Raw genomic sequence first — 22294 nt, forward strand, 5'->3', positions numbered from 1 at the left:
CGTTAGGCCTACTGTTGACGTCACCGGAAGGTATTTTTAGGGCGCTACTCATAGCATTCGTGACAGGATTTATTAAACAAGGTAAAAGTCAAAGCCAAGGGGATTGAGTATAAAGTAATGAATTGCACATATAATAAATGGAAGGGGGCGAAACATTATTGTGACACCGGTACATGTAGGCCTATAGGACTATAATATATCAGGTATATTTTCTTCCTCTTTTTTGTTTGACGTATTTCATTTATCCAGCTCACTGCAATTTGCATACCGTAATACCCCATCTCAACCTGCTTTTTATTCGTTTCAAATTAAAATCTTTTGTCTGTCTGTCTGTCTGTCTGTTCACAACATTACCAAAAAAAGGTGCGGATACATTTAGATGGGTTGCTCAGAAATTGTCTGGTTGCGGACTAAGTAACAAACGATTAGATTTTAGGCGGTGATCGAGTGATTAATAAAATCAGTCAATTATTCAAGTAAGTCTGTGTGTTAGGAACATTAAGCAAAAAAGTGACCTCGTTATAACTTATGGGTAGCAGCTCGATAGAGGGCGACAGGTGTCAAAAAAAAAAAAAAAAAAAAAAAAAAAAACACGCAACCCCATTAACTTTCCAGAGACCGCGATGGCGTCAATTCTATGCTCAAATTCCGTCAACACAACATGGCACAATCAACGAAATTCATTCAATTATCACCAAAAAGAGCCCTTACCCGTTGCAGAGCATGGGTTGTGTATCTCGTCGTCTGCATCAGCGTCTGGTTATATTAAGAATATATCAGGGTCTTTTGATACATTTAGGTAGACGGCGAGCGACACACGTGCAATTCTTGATTCAACTAAACCTTGAAGCGTTCACAGGGGTATTGTTTGGGAAAAATTCGTGTCTTTTTCAACTTCCTAGACAAAAGGCAGATAACCATTATGCTATTTTTTAATGAATGCATAAATAAAATAAATAAATAAAAGCAACTCGGAGGCCATGGCAGTTAAAAGGGATAATTACTCTTCGTATGGGTCTATATTTCACAATAAAACATTGCGAACAACTCATAGAAATATAATATGTTCTGTTTTACCACAAAACAGCAGTTATAGCTATTATTCTGATATCTGGGCTTGTCTTTAGATCACGTGACCACCATTGATGGCTATACTCTGTTATAATCTCTTAAGAGGTATTAAGAAATAAACAAACTTTTTAGAAAAACAAGGGACTAACTTTGAATGTAAAAATGGATTCATTAACCATTGGTAAGTATGGGAAAATTCATTTTTGGCCAAAACGAAGAGTTATTATCTTTTTAAGATTTAAAACACTGGGATTAAAAAAAAAAAAGATGGTTCTTGGCTGTTTATTTGAAAATTCTTTGGTCTCATTATAGCTACATATTTTAATCGTGACAACAACTTTTACCTGATTTAAATTTTAAAAAGAACCAACTGCAATATGGTTCAATAATCTTTTGAATGTAATTTACATTTTCATTGATAAATAACAACGTATTTTAAATAGTTGCAAAATCATTCAGAATGAGTTTTGTGTGTCGTTAAGTGTAGCGCCCTAGTACAACACGTACTTTGCAGCAAAAACGAGCAAATTTGAACAATCTGTATCAAATGCCTAAACCTCACCGCATAATGAACTTGACGTGTTTGTAATATGTAAGCTCTTTGTAAACAAATACGTAGGTCTAGTTCTAAAAGATGTTTGACATCTATCAAATTATTTTCGACCCCAAGAAAAACTTGGGAACGTTGGAAGCCTTATATTTTTGAACATATCTCTTATGCGCTGCAGTAGCTCTTCGGATATTGTTGGACTTGGTGGCGTAGTGGTTGTAGTTGTAGTAGTGGTTTCCGCAGGGCAGGTGATCGTAACGACTCTGTAAAGAGCAAGATCGACGCCGTCGTACGTGTCGGCATTGGGAAGGACATTGACGGCGATTTCCTTAAGGACGTCTTCAATGGTGCATTCCCCGCCACCACAACCCGTTGGATACTTAGTGACCAACTTTCCAACAATTGCGCTAACAGATTGGTCAAAATCAACTCCAGATGAAATGTAGTCGGTGACGTCGGGGTCTATCGTCTTAACCTGGTTACTGGTCATCCACGTATCTAGCTCCGCTTCGCTTGTTATGCTTCCGCTGCGGATGCATTTCAGTGGATACCCAGTGTACTCGTCTCTATCGGGGAACGCCAGGGCAATGAGGCGGAGTAGGTCGTATTTGGAGTCGAATGGTTTGGAAAGCGTGACCGCGTTTGCCATCATCTGGTCAATGGATTCGTCGCTTTGGACCCAGATCATGACTTGTGCCACCATCTCGGCCACTCGGTATAGCTGGACCATTTGGTACTTGGATTCCGTGAGGTTACTCAGGAAGTAGGCCTGGGCGTGCAAAATGGTCTCGTTGGTGATGGAAGCGTTCGGCCAAGCGGCGATGTAGTTCTTGATTGGGTTCAACTCGGCAGCGTCTCTTAAGAAAATGCAGAGGGAATCTTGGCAGTCCGGGTCGGCGGCGATTCCGGTGGAGTCCTCGCTCACATCAAACATGCTGACGATATCATAGAAGTTATTTTTCACTGTATCAAAGTAATTCTCTTCGTCGGTTATCAGGACTTCCAATTCGGCCATCTTTTCATCGATCTCGTCGGAGGCTTTGTTGACCCGCCTTTCGATTTCTTCGACTTGTTCGTCCACTGTAATGCTGCTTTCTGCGGCAATGTATATGCACAGCCCGACGTTGAGCAAAGAACCGATGTTGGCCATATTAACAAAGGTACTGACTTTGATCTGAAAGAAAAACATCCTCGTTTTAGTATGATTTAAAGAAAGTTTTGACTTTTTAAACTTTTGAAATAGAAAAATTGATTAAAATGTATCCACATTTTTGGCATATATATCATAACTGAAAAAAATGTATGTCAAATATTTGATTAAAAAACCTGTGCGTATTAACAATAATAACATTTACTGGTTCTAGATAATTAATAATAATAATATGACCTTCCAAGAAATTACAATAATGATATATGCCACTATATTCTAAAGACCGACGGGGGAGCAACCATTGGTTGTTAACCACGTGATTTAAAGCTTGAGTTTGTATCACTCATCTGCATTTAAACACGAAATGGTATCAAAGAGAGTCGCCATTTTCTATCTTTTCACTCCGTGGGTGGGTGTGGATGGGTGGATGGGGGGGGGGGGCACACTGATCAGGGAATTAAGTAATTATTTAAAATTGTATTCATACGCGTAGGTGTGATACGGAAGTAGACTACGTCAGGCAGTTTTTTGTTATTATGCAATGGAGGGGCCTACTTCTTGCACTGTCATTGATCATGAACACGAAAGATTCCTTATTCAAAACCTTTGGGGCAATAGGAAGCTCTGATGTATATCTTTAAACTGCCGATACACTCATTCCTAGTAAGGTTAGCGAGAGCAATTACCTTCCTTCCTTGGAAATCAAACAGTTGTTTGTTCGCAATGGACGCCCAGCCAGACTTAATTTTCTCCCAGCTAAACGATTTTACACTTTTGGCGGGTGCATCGAAGTCGAAATTCTTCAAGCCGTCAACTTCAAGGTTTGCTTGCTTGACTTTATTCATGTATTCGTTGAAATCGTCACCTACCAGACCTTTGGACTGCGAGATAAAGGCGCCTGCATCAGAAAGCAAACTGTTAATGCCAATGAGAGAGAGAGAGAGAGAGAGACTGACTTTGTTAGGCCCGATGTAAAATATGATGTTTCGGTCAAATATTTTCGCGAGCTGTCCCATAAAGAAGTGAACAGTTAACGTCCAAGGGATTTTAAAAATTAAAGCAGAGGGCACGTTTCTTCAAATCTTGACGTTGTGGATTAGTTTTTCAGAACGACCAAATGTGATCCATTTATGAGCAAAATAAGCACCAAAAGAACCTTATTAATGGGATTCAGACCAAAAAATTTACAATAGACAGAGATTGCTTCTCAGAACAAATTCAAAGAAAAATTATGAAAACTGTCTCAGACGGATACAAATAAATAAACAAAGAAAAAAGAGAAAAATGCCATCTGTTTTTGAATGTGATAACATAACTCACCAAGTTTCCCTTTTTTCTCCAGATCTGCCAGTAGGTCTGGGCTAGCCGCTTTCAGCTTGTTGTACGCGTCCACAGCCGCTATATCACTTGGGTCGAAAATGCTTAATGTTTGACTCATCCATTTTGGCATGGTTGTGTCCGCAAACTCGGCGCTAAACATCACCTTCGGGTCTTTGGTTTTAGCGGTTTCGACAAACTCGTCAAACTGCTGTGTGGTCAGTCCGTCGGTTGATCGCAGAAAAGCCGGGAGATGGCCCGTCGACTTCAGTTTCTGCAGGTAGTCAGGTTCCAGCCTCATCAAACTGGCTACTTGTTTAGCCCGATTGTAGTCAACGGATTCCAAAAAGGACTTCGTAGCCGCACTCTGGCCCGCTGGCATCATGAACTTCCAAAATGACCCAACCTTACCAGTTTCGCTGAGCTTGGCGTAGACTTTCAGTTTTCCTAGATTGCCTGGCTCCTGTTGGACGATGAACATTTTCCCATTTTTATCATACGCGAGTTGATACGAGCCTCTTGCCCCGACTAATTCTACGACTTGGTAATTCTGAGACTGGCTAAGCGCCCATGTTCTTGCCGTAGTCGTGATCAAACCTGTGTGCATAGCCAGGATGGGAATCAAGGTCATCATTGCAAGCATAGCAAAATCTTTCTTATAATAATCGGCGATTTCCGATTCCAGTTCCTCTGTCGTGGCCCTCATGCCGTTTATGAACTCTGTGAGGTTTGCCCTGAATCGTATCTGCTGCTCAACTACTTCGTCATTATTATCGGGAACGTATACCGTCTCATTCTCCTCGACGACGCTGATGGTTCGCAGAATCTCCATGAGCCGAATGTTCGAGCTTGCGATGACTTCAAGCTCCTTGCTGATCTTGCTGATGTAATCAATGGCTTCGTCGTTGGTATAGTTTAGCACGGACCAGTAGACCTCGCGCTCTAATGTCGCGTTGACCTTGGCGGTGATCTGAGCTCTCTTGGCATCTAGCTCATCTAGCCTACGATAGATAAGTGTAAATTGTGAAAAAAAAACGAATATTCAGGAGATTTTTAAATGCAAGTTAATGTTCGTGAGATGTTCGCGCTATTGCTATTTCTAGAGAAAAATATTTTCACCATTTCACGAATCAATGCATGGTCCTGCACTCTACTTCTGTACCGTCTAATTAAAGGGACGAGAATGAAAAATGAATGCTGGCTACATGTAGCTCAGAAGCTAATAAACCCGTGGTCTGCCAGCGGGTCCTGGTAGAACGTGAAAACACTCACTTACTTTTTACAGTTCCCGGGGGTGAGACTTCCACAGTCCAGCTGCTGCGCCAACAACATACCGGCACACGCGATATCGTCCCAAAAATTGGAGAGCACAAATTTAAAAACTCCGCCAATTCCTGAAATGTTGTAACACATGTAGTTATACATGACCTCTATAGCAATTTGACATAAGAATATTATGTGCTATCTATAATAGATCCACGAAAGTTTACATTAATTAATTTCTATATGAGAGAGAGAGAGAGAGAGAGAGAGTAAATTGTGGTATTTTAACTCACCTCTTTTCTGTCTGTGGTGAATTTGGGTATCTGAATGCTTCTCTGAGCTGCTGATCTCTGGGAAATGACGCGCAGCTGCTTAAAAAAGAAGAGTAAAAATCACCCCACGTGAATATACAACTTTACGCAGAGACACATGCCTTTCTTTGGACAAAATATAAGTTACGGAATTTTTTTTCTTTAGTATCATGATTGGTATTCTGTTTGTCTGTGTTTATTATCTCTCAGTTCCTGTTAGTAGATCACAACGACTTGCATTGAGAAATAATTACGTTGTAATTGAAATATTGGGAATTATTTTACATTTCCACACCTCATAATGAGATTACAGTCAGAAACGATAAAGAATCATGAGTTTGGGCCTTATTTTAGCGTAGACCACTACTATTACTTTTTTGGCAGGCAGGTTTAGAAATATAATTTGCGACAGTTATAGCCGACAAGATGAACATAACCATAAATAAAAATTACTGTGACATTACAATACTATCCAAAAAGTAATTTAAAAAGAAATCGTCACTTTTCAGTTGGTTGCTTCGAATGGCACTCTGACACATTGATAGTTACATGTACCCCTTCTAACATGCAGAGATTGACCAGCACTATTCATCATTATGACGGCCGTATAATTTGGCCTGGGTCTAATTGTGCAGACAGTCTATTCACTTTTAACAGTTGGTCTAAAATAACCCTTGGCCTTTATATACGCCGGGGTTGAACCCCCATTAGAAAACACCGTATGTACGTGAATGGTTCACTTTTTGGTCGTTATTGGCGCATTGTCCTCAGTGACGTGTGATAGTGGTAAATTATTGACAATAATGTGTTAAAATTTCGTGTACATTTATTCCACTGTTCTCCTCCCCCCTTCCTTCCTTCCCCCGTTATTGTGCCGTTTACAGGTATTCAAAAATATAAATAAATAAATAAATAAATAAATAAAGGACCTTATTAATGACTCAAACAAAACGGATTCCAAAAATTCTTTTTCAGCGAAAATGGAAAAGAAACTGTACCTCTTTTAATGATGCGATGATAGCCGTCTTTCTCTGTTAAAACTTTCTTCTCTGCCGGTAAGGAATGCGCAATGGCTGAAACCAAAACATTAATGTGATCTTTTATATCTACCAGGTCACTCCTTGTCCCCATTTGTAACATTTTTCAAGGTTGTTGCTAGTTACAATTATTCGACTTTATTTAATTTCAACATTCCTTTAAATATTCTGTTAAGGACGGGTTCTCCTGTCAGTTTTCACGCACTGTATAAAAAATGATAAAAAAAGACAAGAGGGAAAGAAAGTTTGGGTTCCTCACCTGGATAAAATTGCTGTGTCACCAAACATATCACCATAGACAGCCACCATTTCTTTTTCAAAGCGTCGCCTCGCCCGGCCATTTTCATCAAAGAACGTCAGCGATCTTCTTTTCAAAAAATCTTAAATACAAATATATTGACTCATGCATGACTCCATATTAAGGGAGATTGGGGTTTTTAAACCCCACTTTATTATATTTTGATGAGCTTGGTGTGATTATCCATTACGGACAAGTACATTAACCTACTGGAAAGTTTACTAGTACACAAAGTGGGTCTATGTGAAGGAAAAAGCAGCTCCAAAACCTGTCAATTCTGACAGGTTACGTGTACGTGGAAAGCCTTTTATGATATTTTTTAAATGTTTGTTTTTCTCTTTTGGGTTACCTAAAATTTTAAACGTTCAAGATTTAAAAGTCTTTTGAAAAACCTCGCATGTCATTTGAATACATAAGGACCGCACCAAATAAAATGCTCACATTTTGTGGAGGAATCTGAAAGAGTTACATCTTATTTGTCATAGTTGGGTAAATAATAGCGATATAAATCTCGGGGTCTGTTTTACTTATTTTTAATTTTTGATTGAGATACTTGGACTAAAGAGTTCATAATTTCATCGATTTTTTGAAAGCCAACATGTGGTTATATTAAACGTAAGAAACTTATTATTGCTGTGCTGTAAAAAGCTCCTTACGAGTTTTTTCCTTTAATTCTTTTCTTTTTTTCGCTCTCTCTCTCTTTCCTTCTTTCCGGCCGTCCCGTTCCCCCTCTCCCTCTCAGACACACACACTCACACACACACACACACTAACAAATAAAGATATAGAAAAGAAACGCGGCAAATAAACAAAAAAATGTAAATAAAAATCAATAAAAATAATGCCAACACAATGTACTGTAATAATACCTTTTTCTGACTCTACGATATTGATCCTATCTAAACTCTTCTTAGTTTTTTATCTTGCTGCAGAGTTATTTCTTCCTCACCGCCGGAGTTCTGCCGTTACATATGGCTACATGACCGCGATGGTTGTATTTATACCTAACGGGGTACTCGTACACGGGAGCCATACCCATCAATTTTAACTGTCATATACTGAAAAATAAACAGAAACACACATAAAAAATCATAATGAGGTTGTTTTTAACTCGACGCGCCACATTTCCTATTTTTGGCTCAAAACCGGAAATTTGCGTTGGGAGTCCATTGTGACATGACCGCCTGAACAGGATCTAGGTTAGCATGACGTAGATGTCACTGTAGGCACTCGTCTACGCACGAGGTGTGTTGTGGTCTTTGGTAACGGGGCTTGTTTTTCATAGCCGAGCCCACTTTTAAACTCAGATTGTCCCCACTGTGTTATAATGCCCCGTTTCGTTTTATTTAAAGTTGTTTTGAGACACACAAACGTCAGCACTTCGCACTCGGTGCTTTAAGCACTGCCATTACGAATTCGTCCAAGACATGTTAGAATGAAATTACATATATGTCGGATTTCAGCTTGGATTTTTATTGGGAAAATAGATAAGGAAAGAAGAAACTAAACCAGTGCTAATACCTCCGAATTATCTTTTCCAATAAAATCTTTGATTAAAATCGTTTTCTTTTATGCCAAAGAATACTTCTTTCATCTTCAATATATCAAAATATTGCTACATTTAAATTCATTTAATCGTGGTATTTATTTATTTATTTATTTATTTATTTATTTGTGCACAATTTTAAATGAACATGTTTAGAACTGAAAGTTGTTATTAAAATCCCAAAGTGCGTGTATCTGTCCCTACTGGGTAGAGTGTACACGTGCACTAGTTACTGCTTTAGTCTGTAGGTCCTACAGATTACCACACATGAAATAAATTACTGGTTTAGATATTGTCCCAAGATTAAAACAAGGGATTTGCCAGAAAGAAAATTCAATCCTGCTATTTTTAGGGCACACCTCGTAAAATACTTGACCATGTGTTCATCCTACATTTACATGTACCTGTAGGTCAGGATTTGAAACCGACCCGATTTCACTTGTACAAATTCACTTGTACAGTTTTATCATATTTTTCTTTGCATGCGTTTAAAGTTAATTTGACTGATATCTCATTAAAACCGGTGCACCACGTTGAACTATACAGCCATTTAACCTGTCATCAATAATGCATTACTTTCGGTACATTCCCCATACTTTGATATATCTGAATCACGGCTCAGTCGCCTCATTACAATATTTCACGTCACGATTTTTCTTTAATAAGGTACGAAAATAAGCATGTCGCAACTTTGATTTAGGTGACTGATTTGCCGTAGAATGTTCTTGTAAAAAATAGGTCGAAATTTGGCCATAATTTGAAGATAATTGCTATTTACTCGAGCTCTCCTTTCCTGACACGTGGGAGTTTTCAGTCAGCGAAAAGGCTGATCGCACCCTAGTATACAGAAATTTGCTGTTATTTTATTTTTAAGGTTTCACCAACGGCAAAACATATTTATTTGTCCTAGGAAGGTTTTTGCGTTAGTCTTTGTATCCACTTCAATGTCTTATCAGCTATGGCAGCTGTTTATTGGATACATTTTCTCTTTAGGCTTGGTGATTGTTTTGTTAAAGTTTTATGTACATGAACCAAGGGAACCAGGGGCCCGTACACCGAGTCCCTTGCCTTATTATCAGGTAAGCATTTGCGGTTAAAATAAGCCGTCCGTATCCATCCCTTTATTTTTTCATCACGAATCGCTATTCGCGTTCGTGCACAGATTAAATTTGAAACCTCGTCTCTCACCTCGGTGACCTGATACCACAAGTGTTGTACTCAAGATTAACTTTGTGGTGAAAGAGAAAAACTGGTTTTGGGGAACGCGAGATGTTTAAATTGACGGCTTTTTCATTCAATTCAATCGCAGGGCGCGATAACCGGGCGTTAAAACGAAGAATGTCGAATGTGTCGACGGGGGCTAGCTGGTACCGTCATCTCTTTTCATGGACTTCATGACAATGTATCTTTTTTAAAAATATTTTAGTTAAAAAAAAATACCCAAAAGCGTCGGTTTCAACAGAAGCGGCGAAGATTGTTAAACAAATTTGACGGTCGTCCGTTCATTGTCAACATTTGCTTGTCTCTATATCCCCTAATCCCAATCTTATTGTTTTTGCACCGACTCTATATCATTTTCAGTTTGCGTCGCAATTATAACAATAAAATAGATGTTAAATCGAATGAAACAAAGGGACGAAATTATAATGATCATGTTTAAACAAAAGGGTCGCTAGTTTTTGTCAACCGGATCTTAATTTTACTGTTTATGCAACGATTCAAATTCAATTTTTAATCGACATTTACACGTATTATAGTCTTGGTTATTACGTATGATATACTGTAAAGGAATTAAGATAAAACTATTATCATAATTTTAGTTTGCTGATTCATGTTACAATTGCATTTTTGCACAGACGGTCGAACATTTCATATCTTTTTAGGGAGCTTTGTGTGTTAAAAGGGCTCTTCCCGCTCGGTGCATTTATTCAACACCTTGCAATTGCAACAGGAGGCAATTATGTTGTTAACTTGACAGTAAAAATCTTCCATGCTTTTGGCTACTGCCCACATGATTCCAATTATAGTTATTTCAGATATTTTTTCTAACCATTTGTATGTGTTTTTTTATTTCAGTCACGAAAAGCATTACGGTGCTTAAAAATGAATGACATTGCTGCGAGGCCCACACCGCTTTGTAATTGTAGAGAGAGAGAGAGAGAGAGAGAGACAAAGAGAGAGATTGTCTTGAGCAGAAGTCAACGTTAAAAAAGGTTTAATAGTCCTATTCTCGTCGCCTTCTTATAAATGTGTGAAAATTTCAATCTTTAGTCGTTGAAATCTTAACTATCGCCTGTATGTTTTATTTCTTTTTTTGTCTGTGTGTGTGTTGAGAAATAAACTTTTTGTTTCCAAAGAAGTTTCACCATAGTTGTAGATGTTCAAGATTGTCTGTTAATCTTTCTATTTTTTCATTTTGTCATGGTTTCGTGGTTTCACAACTCTAAAATTATACAGTAGTTATTTCAGATAAGATACAGTTATCATTTTTCGCCTTTTGTTCGTTCTTTTGTATTTTTCCAGACACGATATCATGCCAATGCGTCACAGTAGACACTATTGCTTCAAGGTATATATGTCTCCTTGACAAAGTTATGAGTGATGGGATATAGGTAGAAAAAAATAAATAAGAATATTGTGAAAAAATCAAAGTCAAAATAGTGAGTTTAGTTTTCATTTATTTATTTATTTAATCATTGAGATTTGTACATGTCCAGGATTGCATATTTTCGAGTCTTTCTCCGTGGTCAATTATAGTTAATCGCATTCCTCAGAAGATACAGTAATTCTTTCAAAATATTTAGATGCTTTTGTAGTTTTGTCACTCAAAAAATTGACATAATTGCTGAAGGGCCCAGACCTCCTTGTCAATGTGATGAGAGAGGGTTTCAAAAAAGAAAAAAAAAAGATAGAAAGCAAAACGAGATTGTGAATAAATCAACGTCAAGAGAATCACCAGGCCTTTCCTGCCACTGTCAAATAATAATGTTTGAATCATTAAATGCCAGTTTTTGTGGGGAAATCACAGCTAAATTGTCTCTTAAATGTTGCCTTTATGTTTTTATTTATTTATTTATTTATTTATTTTTAGAAGTAAATTTTGAGTAAATTAGTCTTACCAAATTTATATATTTTCAAGATTGTATTAACATATCTAGATTTCAAATATGTCCGTACCTTCGTGTTTTCAAGAACTTTGCATATATACCTACAGTACTGAAATTACATTGCTATCATGGCGTCGACATAAATGGCTTTTCTTCGCACGCCTTGAATAGCGTCCTGAAATACAAACCTCCAGCTTCAATTTGTGGTTGTTTACAGTATGGCGTATGTGTTTAAAGTTAATCTCTGATGGTCATGTTGTAATCCCTTTATCCCAGAGGGGTCATCCGTGTCCGGACTGCCGCCATCTTGACCACAGATGAGGAGTCGCAAGCACAGCAGCAAGACCAGTGACGACGTCATATTTTGCGGCTTATTTTGGCAAGCATATTACTGACGTCAAGACTATATGCTGGTTATATGATAATTGGATAAAGTTACAGTGCAAGCAAGTTATGGCCTCAAACTGTACAGCACGGTAAATTTTAAGTTATCCTATTGGGGATGTTCCCGCCAATTTTGATTTTCCTCGAAACAAGGCAACGTTCTGTTTCTGTTTATAAAAGCAACAAAACAAAACAAAACAAAATAAATAAATAAAGAAGGATCGAGCTATTGTGTAGATCCAAATGATTCCGTGCTTTGGAAAGACAGGGAATCAAAAGTGTAATTGTAGGCCCTATTTATCTGTAGTCAACCTGGGACGGATTCTCGTCCAAAAGTCAACGCACCGGTAGTTCTTTATTCATACATGTGACGTCAAAAACTCCGGTCAGGTCACTGACCTACGCACTCCACTTTGCTGGACCATAATGATCTAAGTCATGCAATATATGACAATTTATGAAAAATATGTAATGTATCTTCTTGGTTAAAGCAGCTAAAGGAGATTAAGGCACTATATGCTGCATTTCATTTATGTTTTCATAACCAGATTAGTAACCATTACTAAAATGGGCGTAAGCTAACATTAAGTTTCCGTTAAAACCAGCCATATCATGGAGGGGTGCGGGTTGATGAGTGCTACCTGTATTCTCGGGAAGTGTTTTATCTTATATTTATCTGCCTATCCCCGTTAACATTGAAGAATATATATTCATATAGATAGGGAAAACATTTACCGATTCACTTCCAGTTTCTGGTACTTTTCCGGATTCAGTCTAACACTACCAGGTGCGTGGTGCGGACATTTAAAGATTAAAAGTAAAATGGAAACCAATTTAAATCTGAAGGGCAGACCAAAATCAAATTTAAAGCAAAACTAAAAAAAGGATATAAATAGTGATTTTATTGTATACTAATAAAATTATACCCGTCTTCGAAGATCGATCTGCACGAGCATTAAGTTTTTGTGATGCTTGAATAAGTATGTCAAAATTCTGAACTATGTTCATATCTTGAAATTGACCAGTAATGACATAACAGCAGCCATGAGTATCGACTGCTACCGACTGCAACGCCGCCCTGGTGGCAGAAATATAGTATAAATAACCAGAACCACGCCCGAGGAGTCCATTTGGGTCAGGTGCACTGAAGACCACACGGTGGGTTTTTAGATATTTTTTTTTTACTTTTCCCTTTCATAGCAAGCAATGCTATTCGTCTCGATTGCTGCAAACCAACTTTTAGTGACCCTATTGCTTCTGCTTGGAAAGAAATTGAGATAACATATTTCAATAATTTTGAAAGGTTACAAATTTTAAACAAAGCAATATCTGGAAAATATCATAAAATGAAAAAAAAAAAAGATGAATTAAGAAGGTGGAATTTTGAGGCAACTGCATTTACTAAATATTTCTAAAACAAAGCGTTTTGTATTAAAGATTCAAGATTGAGGTTGCTTATCCCTTTTAGTAGCGGAAATGTAGGGCGTGGTCCTCGTGTGTGAACACATTTTGCGAGCTTGGAAATAAGTTCTCAGCACAGCAGCAGTGTAATATCACTTGTCCTCTCCTAAGCACATGGTCAAATCCGATTTATTTCTTGAGAAGTCTTGTTGTCGCTAGTCGCCTTGTCTAAGCTGTTTGCAAACCTACTGTCTTACAGTGTATGACAGAATTTTAAATATACAGTGGCCGCTATCAAACTGCTTTACTGGGTGTCTGGAATAACTAGGTACTTTTTTCATGTTTAAAAAGTTTCATCAGTTTTTGTGGATGATAGAAAAATTAGTCTTATCACAAACTGCAAAATTACTCACATGAGAACTTTCGATACTTTTTAAATTCAACACACATTTATAAATATGTACATGTATATTAAAACACGATATTATTAACTGTGGAATGTACATTCAAAATGAAATAAATCGTAAATATTCAAGTAAATTAAATTCCTTGAACAATGTCAGCCTAACAGAGGCTTTCCATTTAACGGACAAAATCTGGAATCCTGGTGACTCCTCGCCTGGCGGATAGTTAGTGGTATTTATAGCATTCACGTCATTGAGTGTAGGTTTCGCATAAATTACAGGTTGTAAATTTGAACAACACGCAGTGCGTGTATCCGTAGTCAATTTTTCTTTTTTTCTATAGCGCGGGTGAGTGACGCCAACAAAAGGTACACGAACCCTTAGAAATCGTAGTATTTATGGTCAACGTAGCCTTCACCACATTACATAAATAGTAACAAGGCGTGTGACACATATACAACTGTATAATTTGTATACCTGTGAGGGCCATCTCCGCATTTTTCTGGATGTAAACAGGAGCTTATACATCCCGTAGCACCCTGAGTATGGCGCGATTCACTATGGCCCTTCCTGTATACGATACTGGTCATCATGATTGGTCAGTAGAATCCCCCAAGATCAAGAAATACCTGTAATATTGCATTTATTTATTTATTTATTTGTTTGTTTGTTATATACTGCATTGACACAATTGAAAACATTCCTAACACTTACCCAGTAAAACAAATACTTTCTGATATTTACATCCAGTATTATTTATGGCCATAACGTCTAAAACTTATTTAAAAAAAGACTTTGCCTATACACCAGTTCTAACATTCGTGACGTCAGACTAATAGCTGTGAAACAAACAGGGTGCCGGGCAAGGAGTGTTAATAATAGGCGACATATATGCTAAGAAATAAAGGCCCTGATGGAGTGTTCAAATATGTGAGTATAATCACTAGATTTCAGTTTGTACAATGTATATCGATTATCAAGAATGAGAAAAAAATACTGTTCTAATTATTTATACTGTTTTCTGTTTAATCACATATATTGTCTTTTAAGTAACAAAATATGAGCAGATAGTTTTCAAAAACTATTTGCAAGAAGTTGAAAGTCTGAAAGTATGTCCATAATTTACATTACATAACACATAGAGGCACCCAGGTTTGCTTTTAAGGATAATAGATCAGTTGGTTAAAAGAAAATCTTCCTTTTCGTAATAAAGGTACTGCCACCCCCTATAATACCAGGCACTGTGTAATACGTCGGAGTGGTCATTATCTTCCACCAAAGACCATTCACTTGCATCGGTCCTGCTCCGTAGCAGTTACGACCATGTGTGTTGAAAAATACATGCGCCATGACGTGTCCGCAGCAGGTGGTCATGTTTAAATCAATCTTTGACCTAACCGAAATGGCTGTTATTTGACCAATTTTTATTTATCTTATTTACAACAATAGTAAGACTGTTTCAGGAGCCACACGTACATTGTACTAAATGCGGTGCAGGGGCTGACCGTTTAGAGCATCGTGTGAGCGGGACCTCCCTCGCCCACATACCCGTCAGCGTGACTTCCGTTTCTTAAAATAAGACATTATTTCTTCTCTAAATGTCTCTCTTTAAATACAGCGCAGGGAGGCAACTAGCCGGACCTACGACCAGGAAAAACAACAGACAGCAAAGTGTAACGGGAGGGCGAGGACGAAGAAACGAGTGGGTATCTAGAAAACGTGGGGTATGCCAATCACTATTTCTATTTAACAGATTTATTGTATATGGATGGATTAAAATTTTGCTGCGATTTGATTAAAATAACGTACATGTTATATCGCTTATATCCATCTTACAGAAAGGATTACAAGTTTATAATCGGAAGATAATCTTTTCATATCTTTTGTACGAAATTCAGTAATTTCATGGAGTGAGTTCGAAAAGAAATGTTTAAATTTTCAAGTAATTCTAAGTAAGTTCTGCTGCATTTTTTTACTATTTTGCTTAATAATTTCGATGTGTCTATTAATTAATTAATTAATTAATTAACTTTTTTATTTACATCATTTCAGATTCGCAGGACTCCACGAAAATGGCGCTCTTCGGCGATAAGGCCAAGAAAAGATGGTGGCTGTTGATGATCGTCTGCTTAACATCGCAGCAGTTCTACCCAGGTAATAAAAACGAGTTTAAGCATTACACACGTGACTAGTGATACACATTTACATGTTTTAAACATTACATTTATATCGTAAATCTTGATATGTAGAACTGGGTGTGAACATAGTGGTCAGCGATGATAAACCGAAACATGGCGTTCATGCGCTCTCATAAATCAAAACCCCTGCCTTTTACAGGAGAAAGGATCACATCATTTCTCTTTCAACTGAGCTTACACTTCTACACGTCTGTTGAAGTATTTTCATTTTTGTTTTCATGTCCTCTAGGCATTTTATGCAGTAACTGATGTTTAAGTTGTCTTTTTATGAAGTAGTTTTCCGGTACGTAAACGCAAACTACCTACCATGTCAACGAGCACAGAAAGTAACAGGTCGCGAGTCAGTAATTTTCCGTAGGGACTGACAAAATGATTCTACCTTCCAGACTTAAATATATTGACCAAAGAATTTTCGCAAGCCTACATTTGCAGAAACGCCCCCTTTTTTCGTAACTGTAAGTGTACATGTCCAGGCAATTACGGTTTAGCGATTTTGCAGAAAGTTACCTTTTTATTGTTTTGGCTTATTCCCACTGAAACTATCATTCTACGTAGATCGATCCAACTCCGCTAAATCTCTCGCTGAATGTAATTAGTTTGACAGGGCTCCGTAACTCGAAAGCATCGCGTTTCGCGAATAGCGATATCACATAGAGACTACAGTATTATTATTTATTATTAAAACCACCTTAAAAGTATATTGCATGGGGCGAGTATAGGCGAGTTATGGAATCGAGACGCTTGCGTTCGGTCGCAATGCGCGATGCTTTCGAGTTACGGGGCCCAGATTAAATCGCTCGTTTTCCTTATGTTGCATTTTTTGCAGTTCCTATAAAGTGTGCTCTTACCAAACAACAAATTATGATCATGTGTATCATTTTGTATACAGAATGTGAACTACGGGTTTTTCCTACAAATAGATGTCCGAGGTAGAGAGAATGTTCGCTGTTCCTCTTTAATTAAAATTGTACAATATATTATTGAAATAAATATTGCGTTGTTATTTACAGTTATTTCCCATGCTAATCAGCTGGAGAGAAAAACTATAGAGAAAAAGGCAGTGCATTCTGAGGACAAAAGGGGTAAGGTCATTGCCGTTTAACATTAAATCAGTTTTTATTTCATTCCCCGACCAAAAAGGATGGTTTCTTCAGCGTTGGTTTGTCTGTTTGCTAGTGGACACGATATCCCAAAATGCTCTTCGAGATGATAAAATTTTCGAGTTAACCCATTATTCCGATAATAATTTCAACTGCATCTGGGTCTCTTTATATGTTAAACAGTTTTTGCCTAATTCCTTGGCGGAGGTCTGCGCTCTCCGAGTGCTCAATAGATTTAACACATTGAAATCTGTCTCATCTTGTTTCGTACCTTTGTGATTTTCTTTGTAATGTCTGATAATTCGTTGTTATTGCTATTTTCTGATTGCATAAACTGGAACATTAAATAATTATTGGTAACAATAATAATGGTTAATTATTTGCAGAGGCAGAATCTGCCGACGAACGCTTGGAAAAATCGGACACAGCAGTTGTCCTTCGTTCTGATACGAAAATTCTTCACAGGCAAAAAAGAGGTAAATCCTTTTTTAACAGAATTTTTTAATTATTACTTTCTTTAGTTCAGGAGCTTTTGGAAAGTTAAATACCTTCAATTAACACTGGGATCCAACATTGGACCTAGATTTGATTCATAAAAAAACTTCATTAATCTTCACATTTACATACTTACATGTAAAATGATTTCATTGAACATAATGTAAAATTTGCGATAAAATGCTCAACTGTGATGGATGGAATACATTTTTCAAAAAAAGTCCAATCATGACAAATGAGTAAGTCACAGTTTGTTTTTATTGATTAAATAACAAACTTCTGTGTAATAGATTCAAGGATTTATTTGACCTGTAGAATAAAGATTGAAGTAAATGTATGACCGCTCTGGTCAGGTACAAAAGAGAGAGTGAATCTTTGTTACAGTGAATAAAACAATTTAAACAAAATAACTAATCAAATAACTAAACCCGTTTAATAATATAAAATAACTAAACAAATAACTAGACCCGTTTAATAATATAACTTAATAAAAATGTATCATGGTAATTGAATTTAAAAGAATACTTAGCTCACCTGTAGAATAAAGATTGAAGTAAATGTATGACCGCTCTGGTCAGGTACAAAAGAGAGAGTGAAAAAGGGCGCGGCAAGCGACTATGATCACGTGAAGACGATTCTCATCACGTGGGAGAAGTAACCAATCAACGCACGTCAAAGACGAAGAAAGAAAGAAAGAAGAAATAGATAAATGAATAAGGTGAAAATACATGAAACGGGACTTCATACCATACACCGTCACAAGTATAATATTTCAGTATAAATTGTGTGCTTTCCAATATTTCAGTTCTCCCAGTGTTGGTTTTCATTCTTGTCAACTTCTGGGATGATTTGGTCTGTTTGGGGCTGAATTTGGCAACCATGTTCAACTGTGGAAGCTTGACGCCAGGAACATGCCAAAAGTGAGTAAAAATTTTAGCCGAGCATTGTAAGATCAGCAAATTAGCTGTTATAGTAAATATTATGAAAGTAGGGCCATGAAAATTAAAGAGGTCTATGTAAATTACGACGTAGTCAGCCTTGTTCGTGTGGTTTCATTTGCATTTTAAAATCCATGGGCAAGTAACTCTCTCTCTCTCACACACACACACACACACGCGCGCGCGCGCGCGCGATTGTTTTAATGCTCTTCAAACAACCTCTTTGCTATGCAGGATTAAAGACCTCGACAAAAAGAGAGACCGGATTAAGAGAAAAGTCAACCAAACCCTCGACGAAGAGGCCCACTGGAGCGTCCTCAACCGGACCAATGACAAAGCTATCACAAGCCTGTATATGATAGGGAAAGAACTTGAACTCGTAGCCAGCTCAAATATTCGTTTGATGGAGAATCTTAAAGCGCTAGAGGTCGTACAGGAACAGTCTGAAGCCTATGTGCCCGATGACAACAACAATCTAATCGAGCAACAAGTCCGATTCCGCATGAATGTGACGCAGTACCTGAATGGAATGAAAGGGGTGTTGGAGGGCGTGAGGGGACAGCTCGATATGATGCAGAAGAAAGATTATATGTATTTTGCCATGGCAACTGCAATTCCATTGTTGGCCATGCACACCGGATTGATCACGACCTCGGCAAGAACGGCGCTGTTGACCCGATCGCAGAACTACCAGGTTGTTGAATTCTTCGGGAAAAAAGGCTCATACCAGCTTGCGACTAATCCGCAGGGGAAGATGTTCATTGTTCAGGAAAACCCCCAAAAACTTGGGAAGCTGAAAGTCTATGCGAAACTGGACAGTAACGGAAAAGTGGGAAAATTCTGGAAGTTCATGATGCCATCGGGCCAAAGAGCAGCAACCAACAGTTTCTTAAATTCTATAGACTTCAAACAAGCCCAGCGAGTCGTCAAGCTGCAGGCCCTTGATCCGGACTATCTTAAGACTTTGAAGAAAACTGGTTATACTTCCGCATTTCTCAGATCTACAGATGGACTGGATTCTGCAAAATTCACCGAATTCGTCAACAACGCAAAAACCAAGCAGCCAAAAGCTTTGTACGGAGCAAGCGCCGCCACCGACGCAAGCCTTCCGAAGTGGATGCGACAGGTCGTTTCTCCATTCGATCCAAGTGACGTAAAAGCAGTGAGCGCGTACAACAAACTTAAAGCCGCCAACCCAGCGCTCCTTGCAGATCTTGAAAAAACGGGGAAAATAGGTGAGTGTAACCTTTTACCTTGCAGCATGGTCTGATCTATACCCCTACATATTATTCTTAAATCATCCCGACTTGTTATTTAACTTTTTGTGCCCATAGGAAAATAAATAACGCATATATAAACAGGTGCACCATCTGCACTTAATTTGTCTTTTTTAATTCAGGATGTGTACAAAATGTACATATGCAAGTAGTTATCGAATTTGCATATTGTTAATTAGTACAATGAAGCAGATGGAATAGTACTGTATCGAACCGGGGTTAATTTGAATTCTCCACTTCAGGCAACTTCCTCGACAAATCAAAGGGCTTGCCTGACGCTGACTTTGACGATTATGTCAAAAAAGTTAAATCCGCAAACACTAACGTTGACGGCCTCAAGAACTTCGACTTCGACGCACCGGCCAAGAAGGTGAAATGGGGAAGTTGGCAGAAAATGAAGAGCGGATGGAGATCGTTTTCCAACAAGAACTTGTTCAATTTCAGGGGAAGAAAGGTATGTCTGCAGTTAGGGCGAATGCACGGATTAATGTATTTTGCGTTCATTCTTTTGTATGACCTCTTTCGTCTAATGTATGAATCTACCTTTTTTGCCCACTATACTTCATACAAATTGCCTGTCTAATCGCGTTTGCTTAAACTTGGCGAATTTGGTGTGAAAAAAATTAAACATCTGTATATATTAACGGCGCTCTTTTATTGAAAAGTAGTATAGGCGACATAAAAGAATCTGACGTATTGCACATGTAGCACTGGTTTCTAAATATAAACCATTTTGCGCTTTCATTTGCAGATTAAAGTAGGTTCTGTCTTGAACGTTGGTACCATAGGATCTGTGATAAATGTTGGACTGTGCATTTACATGGCCGTGTCCAGTACCATCAGCGTCAACGACAAGATTAAAGAAATCAACAATCGTCTCACGGAAGCGGAGTCCGGCGTCGACTTGAAATTGGAAGAATTAAAAAACCTTACCAACTACGAAAGAGAATTCTTCGGCAGGCTCAAGAACAACTTCTACGGTGTTGTCAGCATGTTCGATACCAGCGAGGACTCCACCGGTGTTGCCGCCGACCCCAACTGTAAGGATACTCTCTGCGTATTCCTACGAGAAGCCGCCAGGTTGAATGCTATCAAGAATTACGTAGCAGCTTGGCCAAACGCCACCATTACCAACAGAACCATTTTGGAAGCCGAGGCGGCCTTCCTGAACGTTCTCACCAAATCCAAATTCACCCTTGTCCAGCTGTATCGCCAGTCCGAGATGGTGGCTCAAATTATGACCTGGGTGGCCAGCAAACTGTCCATCACCAGAATGATGCAGAATGCAGCGGCCCTTGCAAGACCCTTTGAAAGCATATACGATCTGCTTCGTCTCATCGCAAGAGCTTTCCCTGAAACGGAGGAGTACACCGGGTACCCTTTGAAATGCATCCGCTCGGTGAGCATAGGAAGCCAACAAGAATTAGACGCCTGGATGGCCAGTAACCAGGTGAAATCACTTGATCCTAAAGTGACCTCATTCATTGACACTGGGTCCAGCTTCGGAAGTCCTATCAATAACATCCTTTCTTTGATCAACACCCGAATCAACAACGGAGACTTTCCGGCCAATGCCTGTGGCGGTGGGCCCTGCACCCGAAATGACGTCATATCGGTAATAGCCAATGATGCCCTTCCAAATCAGGCCACGTATGACGGAGTTGACCTTGCTCCTTACAGACAGCGGACGATCGTCTGCCCGAACTCAACGACTACTCCAACTCCAACTACAACAACAACTAAAGTTACGACCAAAATCCCGTCGTTATCAAAGTCAGCGATCTCCAATATTTTCAAAAGCATTAGCAATAGCATGAAAAGAATGCGGTTCCGCTACCGATGGGGTCGCAAAAGACGCTAATTATTAAAAGAATATAAACGCAACAAAAATGCTTTATAATTACCTAAGAAAGAATGAAATTTTTGTTGATGTAGTCACATGACTATAATTGGCACTTTTGTTGTTATGCTTGAGTTTTTAAGTAGTAGTATTATTTTTTCAATGTTAAGCTTGAACATATCCGTATATGTGATGTTGTGACAGACAAGCGTAGGCTACAATGCATTCTCAAACTTATGTACTTGCATTAAGGGTTCCATAATTTGATTCTTTAGGTTTTACACTTTAGGTTATACACTGGTATACCTTTTTTTACTTTCACCGGATGTACATAACTAAGGCAGTGTGTACGGATGGATATTAACCCCGTCATTATTTTTGTTAGTGTATGGTTGTTTAATTGATAAAATGAAACATATTAGTCTTAAAACTTAAACATTTTTGTTTGTTTTTTTTCGTGCGAGAAAATGGATACGTATCAGTACATTCAGAATAAATTGAGTAGACATTTCTGTATTCTGAAATAAACGGATGGAATGCCCAATGCTTCATATTTATTTATTGACGCCACGTATATAGGCCTTCCACATGTAGGCCCTATCTTGCG

General features: G+C 38.2%; 2 protein-coding genes across 5 annotated transcripts; one reads left to right on the forward strand and one right to left on the reverse strand.

Moving 5' to 3' along the window:
- Positions 1 to 1337: 1337 nt before the first annotated feature.
- On the reverse strand, positions 1338 to 8043 carry LOC106161015 (uncharacterized). Of its 2 annotated transcripts, none has more exons than XM_087014498.1 (8): positions 7867 to 8043; positions 6959 to 7079; positions 6661 to 6735; positions 5645 to 5719; positions 5365 to 5482; positions 4092 to 5089; positions 3458 to 3669; positions 1338 to 2795 (listed from the first exon to the last, which is right to left on the reverse strand). In XM_087014498.1, exons 2-8 carry the CDS (start codon positions 7044 to 7046, stop codon positions 1725 to 1727), a joined length of 2637 nt encoding a protein of 878 aa, XP_086870624.1. In that variant the 5' UTR covers positions 7047 to 7079; positions 7867 to 8043; the 3' UTR covers positions 1338 to 1724. The 2 variants fall into 2 exon arrangements, with proteins under 2 accessions (XP_086870624.1, XP_086870623.1); XM_087014497.1 differs by having other exon boundaries at positions 5645 to 5722.
- A 4743-nt stretch (positions 8044 to 12786) lies between these two features.
- Positions 12787 to 22231, forward strand: LOC106161016 (uncharacterized). 3 transcript variants are annotated; one of them, XM_087014491.1, is made up of 9 exons: positions 12787 to 13192; positions 15458 to 15563; positions 15892 to 15993; positions 17048 to 17119; positions 17524 to 17613; positions 18438 to 18552; positions 18805 to 19805; positions 20090 to 20301; positions 20599 to 22231. In XM_087014491.1, exons 3-9 carry the CDS (start codon positions 15912 to 15914, stop codon positions 21706 to 21708), a joined length of 2682 nt encoding a protein of 893 aa, XP_086870617.1. In that variant the 5' UTR covers positions 12787 to 13192; positions 15458 to 15563; positions 15892 to 15911; the 3' UTR covers positions 21709 to 22231. The 3 variants fall into 3 exon arrangements, with proteins under 3 accessions (XP_086870617.1, XP_086870619.1, XP_086870618.1); XM_087014493.1 differs by having other exon boundaries at positions 13174 to 13192; positions 15458 to 15541; XM_087014492.1 differs by lacking the exon at positions 12787 to 13192 and having other exon boundaries at positions 15268 to 15563.
- Positions 22232 to 22294: the final 63 nt, after the last annotated feature.

Source organism: Lingula anatina, chromosome 6 (genome assembly GCF_051362555.1).
Source record: "Lingula anatina isolate TDL-2025a chromosome 6, LinAna3.0, whole genome shotgun sequence".
NCBI classification, from domain to species: Eukaryota; Metazoa; Brachiopoda; class Lingulata; order Lingulida; family Lingulidae; genus Lingula; species Lingula anatina.

What these genes read in the sequence shown, in the direction of transcription:
- LOC106161015 (XM_087014497.1), bottom strand. Translation starts at nt 7,046, where the DNA reads ATGAAAATGGCCGGGCGAGGCGACGCTTTGAAAAAGAAATGGTGGCTG. An exon ending in GACACAGCAATTTTATCCAG is followed by an intron (nt 6,736 to 6,958) that starts GTGAGGAACCCA and finishes TTTTGGTTTCAG; the next exon opens with CCATTGCGCATTCCTTACCG. An exon ending in TCACCACAGACAGAAAAGAG is followed by an intron (nt 5,483 to 5,644) that starts GTGAGTTAAAAT and finishes ACAACATTTCAG; the next exon opens with GAATTGGCGGAGTTTTTAAA.
- LOC106161016 (XM_087014491.1), top strand. Translation starts at nt 15,912, where the DNA reads ATGGCGCTCTTCGGCGATAAGGCCAAGAAAAGATGGTGGCTGTTGATG. An exon ending in TCTTCACAGGCAAAAAAGAG is followed by an intron (nt 17,614 to 18,437) that starts GTAAATCCTTTT and finishes CCAATATTTCAG; the next exon opens with TTCTCCCAGTGTTGGTTTTC. An exon ending in ACGCCAGGAACATGCCAAAA is followed by an intron (nt 18,553 to 18,804) that starts GTGAGTAAAAAT and finishes TTTGCTATGCAG; the next exon opens with GATTAAAGACCTCGACAAAA.